This window comes from Carassius carassius, chromosome 43 (assembly GCF_963082965.1).
Source record: "Carassius carassius chromosome 43, fCarCar2.1, whole genome shotgun sequence".
Classification (NCBI taxonomy): Eukaryota; Metazoa; Chordata; class Actinopteri; order Cypriniformes; family Cyprinidae; genus Carassius; species Carassius carassius.
This window is the reverse complement of record NC_081797.1, coordinates 8666322-8675034: the sequence shown is the minus strand read 5'-3', so window position 1 is coordinate 8675034 and position 8713 is coordinate 8666322. Positions and strand designations below refer to the sequence as shown.

General features: G+C 36.7%; 1 protein-coding gene across 1 annotated transcript; it reads left to right on the top strand.

Moving 5' to 3' along the window:
- The first annotated feature begins 852 nt into the window (after positions 1-852).
- Positions 853-8648, top strand: LOC132125306 (anoctamin-10-like). Its single transcript, XM_059536678.1, has 14 exons — positions 853-940; positions 1015-1085; positions 2340-2548; positions 2641-2814; positions 3023-3163; positions 3644-3763; positions 4872-5510; positions 6095-6150; positions 6354-6428; positions 6510-6674; positions 6749-6940; positions 7031-7168; positions 7721-7837; positions 8113-8648. The coding sequence occupies exons 3-14, from the start codon at positions 2347-2349 to the stop codon at positions 8158-8160; spliced, it is 2067 nt and encodes a 688-aa protein (XP_059392661.1). The 5' UTR covers positions 853-940; positions 1015-1085; positions 2340-2346; the 3' UTR covers positions 8161-8648.
- The last annotated feature ends 65 nt before the right edge of the window (positions 8649-8713 follow it).

The window sequence follows — 8713 nt, the reverse complement described above, 5'->3', positions numbered from 1 at the left end:
ATAAAGGCTTGCCAACAGTTTCTTCAGAGAAGCATGAGTTCTTCGGGCCATTTGCATGAATGTATTTACAAAGCAGTCGATCCAGTTAATCCACCTTTATGTCTCCCCCCTTTTAGCGGTTTCAGTAGCAAAGTAATACTGTAGTAATGAAAACCGCCTGATAATTCACAAGTTGTAAAAATGAGCAAACACGTCTACAGGATATCAGTAATGCAGAATGAAAATGTAAATTTAACATCACTGCTGTGTTATTTGGTGTCAAAGTCTTTCTTTGAAAAGAAATTGAATCACTGAAGATGTTACCGTGAAATGAAACTACATATAATGAATGACCACTAATTAATTTTAGTTTTGCTTTGTGGTGTATTTAAAAAAATTTTGTATATCATAAATCGTATTTGTCTAATTATAATAATATATTTATAATGAATAATAGCATATTTATAATACATTTTTGTATTATATTATCAATGTTTTCTTGTTTATTATAAAACCTTTATATCAGTTATGTGCATTCATTTTGGAATTGTTTGTAAACAACAACAACAACAACAACAAACTAAAGTTAAATTGAAGCTTACAGAGTGAAAACTGCACTAAACTGGAACACAACTGTCACTAATTTACTCTCTTTGGTCCATTGCATATGCTCCCTCAGAATGCTGGGTGTGTTTCATGCCATATTTTGCTTATAGTTCATTTCAAATATGGCATTACTTATTCTATAAGTATCCTGTAATAGATTAGCCATAAGCTATTTTCAAAAACAAACCTGGCAGGCAGTAGGACCCAGATGTGCTCATACTGCAGAAGAGCATCCACCATTAGAAAAAAATGAAATTGTCCTTGGCTTCCACACCCTAAAGACTGGGAGGAGAGACGCTCAACTGCATTCCTCTTCTCTCCTAGTAAACCAGCGAATGGATTGGCTCTGAACAGGGAGAGTGTGGGGAAAGTGAAGTGTGTCGTACAGTCTGACTTTCAGTTTTTCACACTTCAATTTGTTTGAAACAGCACACTGGAGGGGGTGTGATCATCAACAAAACTCAAGCGCTCCGACAGAAGAAGGTCCCTGGCTTTGACAGGTAGCGTGCAGAACCTTTTCATTTCTATCTACAATATTTCTCTCGCCTTCTGTAACTCGCTCACTTCCTGTTTATGTTTTCGTTTCACTCTCATTTGAGTTTCAAGTACAACTTTTGTCATTTTTGGCATTGTAAACAAAGGCTGTGTCCTTATTTGACAGCACTTTGTGCATTCAGTCTTCAGTGCTATGTTTCTCTCGAGGGCCTGCAGCTCTCTGCATTAGCTGGAAACATCTACATGATGTTTTGAGTGGATACTGTAAAAGCGGGTTTTGTTTGGTACGAGCTTGTCTATTGTCTTTCAAACAGCCAGATACCTGATAACTCGCTTACGTGTTTGCATTTACAGGAAGTGATTTGAATGAACTGTAAATGTGTCTTTTGTTTGCATTCACTTCTTAATTAGTTTCAGACTTTAATCTTGCAGGTCAGTTGTAAAAATTGGCTATTTCTTTATAGTCCCTCTTTATAGGCACTTTCCGAAATTTGCTTAATGTTTTTAAAGTATTAGAGGCACAAAACTTTTTTTTTTTTAATTAACAAAAACAAGTTCACTATTATTTATTATTTTATTTATAAAAGGTCATGCAAATGTCAGTATCGCCCTTAAAAATTATGATTTTGGCCTAAGAGATCTTGACTTTTCAGCTGCCTAACAATTAAAATAATGTATTAAAATATCGAATTTTTTCACATTACCTTATCAATATAGACTTCAATGTAAAAAAAAGTAATAAAATATAGTTTTTGACTGAAATTTTTTTATTTTATTTTATACATTTTACATATAAAAAGGTTGCCTTTTCATGTAATAAATGTAAATATAATACATGTTTAAAGGGTTTTAAATGTATTTAGACCCAATGTTTGGTAACTAACTTTCACTGTCAACAAACAAATGCTATTCTTTCCTCAACAACAGCAAAAATAAATAAATAAATATAAAATTACAAACAAATTTATACTACTTATTATAATACTGAACTATAAATAAATAAAATAATCATTAAAATAAAAAATACAGTTTTAGCCCATTTTGTACCAGACTCTTGGAAAGTGCAGACTATCCAAAAAAAAAAAAAGTAATAATAATAATACATTTTATATTCATGATAAATACTGAAATAACAATTCACATAAAAAGTAAAGTTTCACTCCCTGTTTTGCACCTGACTCTTGAAAACTATTAAGAAATATATAGCAACATGAAGAACACAAGTTTTTTAAAAACAAAATAAATATACTGTTCCACAGGGACACCATGACATCCCAGAAGGAACCTCAGGAGGGGCTTTCAGCCCCAGCCAAGGTGACAGGACCCAGCTCCTGGTCCCGGGTCAGCTGCCCCTGCTGTATCTCCAATCACATAGAGCCTCTGGTTCTGATCCAGCTGGCTGAGAACATCCAGCCCATCACCAAACAGTGGATCATGTCTGTGATATCTGCTCCTGTGAAGGCTGGAGGTATGAACACGAATATTAATACCATTATTATTAGTAGGAATATTAAACCAACTTTTAAAAACTCTGTATCCTTCTTCCCTGCTGTGTTTTAGGGGCTCAGCTGTTAGTTCACCCCGGTGAGGACATGAAAGGGGACATGATAGTTGTGGCGGCCCCTCGCTGTACCCTTCTCAGAGTGACTGAGGACCTGGGCCTCTGCAAAACCTACCAGGATGGAAACATGACGTCCTTCTCCTTTGAGGACCGTGAAAACTTTTGCAAAAGTGGTGAATATTTGACAAATTAAATAAAATGCCTCCATGTTGTTTTAACTATGCTCTAAAAGTTTATACTTCACTGATGATGGCCAAAGTAATTACTTTGAACTATGTGGTGAGACAAAAAAAACAAAAAAATACAACATACAGAGTGTTCATATTGCATATGGCTAATGTTATTTGCTTAAACTTAACTGTGACTTGACTGTTTCGGCAGACAACATGCAGCAGTTCCTGACGCTGGCCGAGAGGCAGTACATCGTCAAACATGAACTGGATTCCATGAGAGCCATAGAGGACCAGCGTATCCCAGGAATCCCAGCACCCAAAGGGAAGCTGAAATCCAGAGAGAGCATCTGTATGTATACACAGCAGCTGAAGCATGCATTTTAACACCGTTTGGACTTATTTGACTGGACCGACAAAATTAAAGACATTTTGCATTAAATATGATGTAAAGATAATTATATTAATTTTCAAATTAGAATACTATACTACTACTCATACTGTTTTTGCAGCTTGCAGTACAATGTGTACTATATGCACATATTTTCATGCATTGGAAATGTTACTGAATACTGTACTGTACTTTTATAAAATAGCAAACATTATACAGTGTATAACAGTGTATATGCAGTATGCAGTGTACACTTTTTATAGCATGCAGTTCCATGAGAAGCCATTAGGCTCGGCTCTCTTCTCTCTCTGAACTGCTTAGTCACTGTGTGCACCTAGACTCCCAATTTGATGGTATTTCCATAGGTAAAACCTAATATGGTAATGTCCCGTCTCTGTCTATCTCTCTATCTATCTATTGGATTCTCTGTCTGTGCTGCAGTACAGAAGCTGGAGAAAGCAGGCGTGATTCGTAACATCACTCCTCTTCATAAGCAGAAGCTGCTGTCGGATCTGGGGAAGCAGTGGTACTCTCACAAGAGTCTGTGGGGGCAGCCTTTAGGTACAAACACACACACAGGCTGCGTCTCAATCAGCTCCCTTGTTCAGCAGTAAGGGCACTGATCAGGGAGTCAGACATTTTAAGGGCTGTATCAATCGAGAAATCCTTCCAGTACATGGGAGCATTCGCTCCCTTAAAAATCCCACAATGCACTGCAAAAACTAGGGAGCATTGGCACTCACTATGCTCCCTTGCCAGAAATAACATTACATTTCTGAAGCATGAAACATAAACCACACGAGCCAACTCGATAAATAGAATATTATAGAAGATTTGAAAAGACAAACCATTTTTTTTACATAAACAACATAAACAGTTCGCAAGACAGGAATTGGACACATCTAATTAACATTTAGAATTAATATTCAGCTGAAATGTTTTAAGAAGGACGATGTGTTCAAAGAGAATAAAAAAAAATGATAATCGTGTACATGATCTACTGATTCACGAGCACGGGAGCTCGGGAGCTGATTGAGACGCACCCACATTCACATCACATCACATCACATCACAGAACTAAACATGCCTCCCCATTAGGTTTGAAATTATACACAATTATCTTTTGTTCTGGATCATTTAATTAATTTTAATGGCCATTACGGAGGCACTAATATAACTTTATGAAGTCATTTGACTAGAACTCATAAATGCATTATAAAATTAATTTCACAGTGTGAAGCTACAAATTCTGTACACCTGTTTTTTTAGGTGTATATACTATATATATATACTCGCAATCGAAGGGTTGTGAGTTCGAGTCTCGGGCTGGCAGGAATTGTGGGTGGGGGGAGTGCATGTACAGTTCTCTCTCCACCTTCAGTACCATGACTTAGGTGCCCTTGAGCAAGGCATCGAACCCCCAACTGCTCCCCGGGCGCCGCAGCATAAATGGCTGTCCACTGCTCCGGGTGTGTGTTTACAGTGTGTGTGTGTGTGTGTGTGTGTTCACTGCTCTGTGTGTGTGCACTTCGGATGGGTTAAAAGCAGAGCACGAATTCCGAGTATGGGTCACCATACTTGGCTGAATGTCACTTTCACTTAATATAGTTTGTATTTTATTACAGTTATTTTATTTTTATAACTAATAAATCATTCTTTATCTTTACAGACACCATCCACGCTTATTTTGGTGGCACTATAGCCTATTATTTCAGCTTCCTGGACTTCTACACTTTGTCATTATTTCCTCCAGCCATCCTCGGCATCTTCATCACATTTTTCCTCCCCAGTGCAAACTTCTCCAGTGGAAATAAAACTGAGAGTGCGCCGGCACCACCGAAGGACGGCGATGACCAGCCTTCAGTCAGCTCCTACATGGTGCAGGCAGTCTTCAGCATGCTGTGGTCCACGGTGTTCATGGAGCTGTGGAAGAGGAGGAGCGCAGCTTTATCCTACCGCTGGGGCACTTTCAATTTAGCCGAACAATTTCAAGAGCCCCGACCGGGTTTCCACGGAGAACTCGGCAACAATCCGGTCACGGGCAGACTGGAGCCACTGTTTCCTGAATGGAAGAGGAACCTTAGGATAGGTCTGGTGTCATTGCCTGTGGTCGGGGTGTTTTTGGGTCTGGTGCTCATGGGGATGGGAGGTTTCTACTTCTTTGAGCGGCTGGTCTCAAACTGGCACAAAGCATCTGGATCATACTTCACAGTACCCTTGTTATATATCCCTTCAATAAGCCATATTGTCTACACTAATGCGCTGGGGAATATATATCGCAACGTGGCCTTGAAGCTAACAGAAGCAGGTAAGAAAAAGATCAGAAAAAAAGAACCTGATTAATGTTATTAATGTTAATTTACTTTTTTTTTTTTGTGAGTAAATTCTTACTACAAATTATTAGATTAGATTATTAGATTAGATTATTAGAAATTATTAGATTACTACAAATTATTATTAAAATATTAAAATTATTTATGGTGAATCTTTTCATATTTTGCTAAATATTCTGTAAAATTAAAAAATAAAATAAAATTGTAAAATTTGCATAGAAAATCAAAATAATTTTGTTTTTTTAGTGATAATTAAAATGCACATTGCTTTGAGATGTTCAGATGTTCTTAACTTATATATATAGAAAATAGAACCTTCTGACTTTATTAATCCTTTATTCATCTATAAATCTTTATATCATATATATTATAATATGCAATAATTACAATTGTTTGACAGTTTTGTTAAATAACTTACTTTATTAAAAATATTTAATTTATTAATATTTTAAATATTTATAATAATTATTTATAATAATAATTAAATAAGTTTATAAATAAGAAAACAGACTAATATTAATATACTATATTAAATATTACTAAAATTCTTGTCTTTCAGAAAATCACAGGGAGGAATCATCTTTTGACTATCATCACACCACCAAAGTCCTTGTGGTCAGTTTAATAATTGTCTACATATCCATGTTTTTTTTCTCCATCACCTTTTCTAAATGACCTGTTAGTGTGTGTTTCATAGCAGGTGTTTTACCTCAAAGATCTCAAGCGTATTTTAAAAGCCCTTAATTATTCTGCAGGACTGCCTAATACTAAATAAAAATGTCCCATGTGCCTTATCAGTCCCTCTTTCTCTCATTCAGTTCACCTTTTTTAATAACTTTGCTGTGCTGTTCCACATCGCCTTCTTCAAAGAGGACATGCCTCTTCTGCGCAAGGTGGGAATTTCCTCAGAAACCGTTGTCACATATAATCCTAAGATTTATACCTCAACACAATATCTGTGATCTCCTCCCCAGAGGCTTTCCTCTCTCCTGATCGTGACTCAAGTGGTCAATCAGTTCACTGAAGTGGTGGTCCCTTTCCTGGTGGACCGTTTCCTCACATCTGCAGACAGGAACCTGAAGGAAGATGATCCAGAGGTGGACCATCTCCAGGCTCAGGGCAGTCTGCCGGCTTTCCCAGTGAGTAGCAATCAAATAAGCTTAAATATCAAGAATCATATTTTCCTTCAATTCTCAATCTTGTTCCTCTTCAGGGCCTGTTTGCTGAGTACATCGAGCTGCTGGTTCAGTTTGGCTACTTGAGCCTTTTCTCTTGTGTTTATCCCCTCACTGCCCCTCTGTTACTGCTCAACAACCTCACAGAGATCCGCACAGACGCCTACAAGCTCTGCAAGCTCTTCAACAAGCCCTTTTCCGCCCCTGTGGCCAACATGGGAGTATGGCAGGTCAGATTGTGGTCTGTCCTCCTGTATATATGGATGTTTTAAATGCTTTATGATACTGAGTTCTAATGTGCGTCTTTGTCGTTTTTATAGACGGCGTTTGAGATGCTGAGTTTCATCTCAGTCATATCTAACTGTTGGCTGCTGCTTCTTTCACCACGTGTGAAGGAACTCACAGAGGACGCCGGTCTCAGCAGCAGCAAAGTTCTCGTCATTGCCGTCATTGTAGAGGTTAGAGATGATTTTGGTACAGCCTTGAAAAATAGTCTTTCCAAAAATGAAAATAGTGACCACAAGCTTAAAAAAGAACAAAAAACTTGACATTTTAAAGTCAAGGTTTTCCTTTTGTGTACCATATGATATCAGCATACAGATTTGGAAGAAAATGAGGATTACAAAATTTGAATTTGAATTTTTTTGGTGAACTATCCCTTTAAATCAAAGTGAAAAATGGTGCGTTCAAGTGGTGTTGGATAGATTGTGTTTGAACACAGATGAACACCACCACAAAGTTGTAATTACAAGCAAAGTTGTTGTTTTTTTGAAAATGTATCACTGTCAATCCCCATGCTCACAAAATGCTAATGCAAATCTGTTCTGAAAAAGATACATCCCCATCTTGCTCCAACCTTGTTTTGATTGCACCTAACATTTACATCTTCCCAACTCATGATATGACTTGTACTAGCATTTATCTGGAGGGAATTAGTTGGCTGCCAACATGCTTTCTTTGTGAATGAATATTGTGGCTTAGTTGTTTCTTACGCTGGTTTGCTCCTCTAGCATGCCCTGATCATAATGAAGATGATTTTGGCCTTCATGATCCCCGATGAACCGGATTGGGTCCGAATCAAGAGAGAACAAATTGAATATCAATCTATGCAGGCGCTTAAAAAACAGGTAACTTTAGCTACTAATGTTAACTGTTAGCATTTTAGCATTCTAGTATTTTGCTTAACAATCTGTATTACATTTAAAATTTTTATCTATTTACAAAGGTAAGAAAAAAAGTGTAGCAGTAACAGTTATGCTAGTTTTAGCTGATAGCATATAGTTAGCAAGAGCATCCATAAAGAAATGGCCTTTTTAGCTATTTTCCAATGTTGATAATAATGCTGACAGAATATTATTGGTTTTTATTACTTTATTGCAACATTTAATTTTCTATCTCACAGAGGATCATGCGCTCTCGTGTGGCGGATAAAGTCCCTTTGAAGGCCTAAATGGAAGAGTAACCAAAGACTGTTTCCATTAAGACAATCACAAGATGGGCGGTGCTTGGCTATAAAGTCATACTTAGCTTGCTAATGTAACATATGGCACAGTTTACCAAAGATAGCTTTTATAGTTTACAGGGTGTTTCAGCCCAAGTTAATAATTGTTTGCGTCAGTGGTACCTTTTTGAAAAGCAATTATTAAGGCCAAGGGCGATAAAATTATGATAGTGGGTAAATATGGTGATGTATTGTGCTGTATTAATGATTTTTAAAACAAAAGTTCACCACAATCACTATGGAATAACTCATTTAATTTTTTTTTCTTGCTGTTGTTTTGTTTGTATATTTGTTTTTATAACTTTTTGGTTAATATATTGAGATGATTTTAAATTTTTGTCCTCAGTTGTATTTTTACATTTCATCGAAAAGTGATCGTATTATCACAGCTGATTTTGCTGGTATGAAAAACCACTCAATGCTTGCTTCACTGAATATGTTATGTAAATGTTAAGTGATGTAAGTGGCCTTGAAGAAAACTGAGAAACTGAGAAAACCACAT

What these genes read in the sequence shown, in the direction of transcription:
- LOC132125306 (XM_059536678.1), top strand. Translation starts at nt 2,347, where the DNA reads ATGACATCCCAGAAGGAACCTCAGGAGGGGCTTTCAGCCCCAGCCAAG. An exon ending in TGCTCCTGTGAAGGCTGGAG is followed by an intron (nt 2,549 to 2,640) that starts GTATGAACACGA and finishes GCTGTGTTTTAG; the next exon opens with GGGCTCAGCTGTTAGTTCAC. An exon ending in CCAACATGGGAGTATGGCAG is followed by an intron (nt 6,941 to 7,030) that starts GTCAGATTGTGG and finishes TCGTTTTTATAG; the next exon opens with ACGGCGTTTGAGATGCTGAG.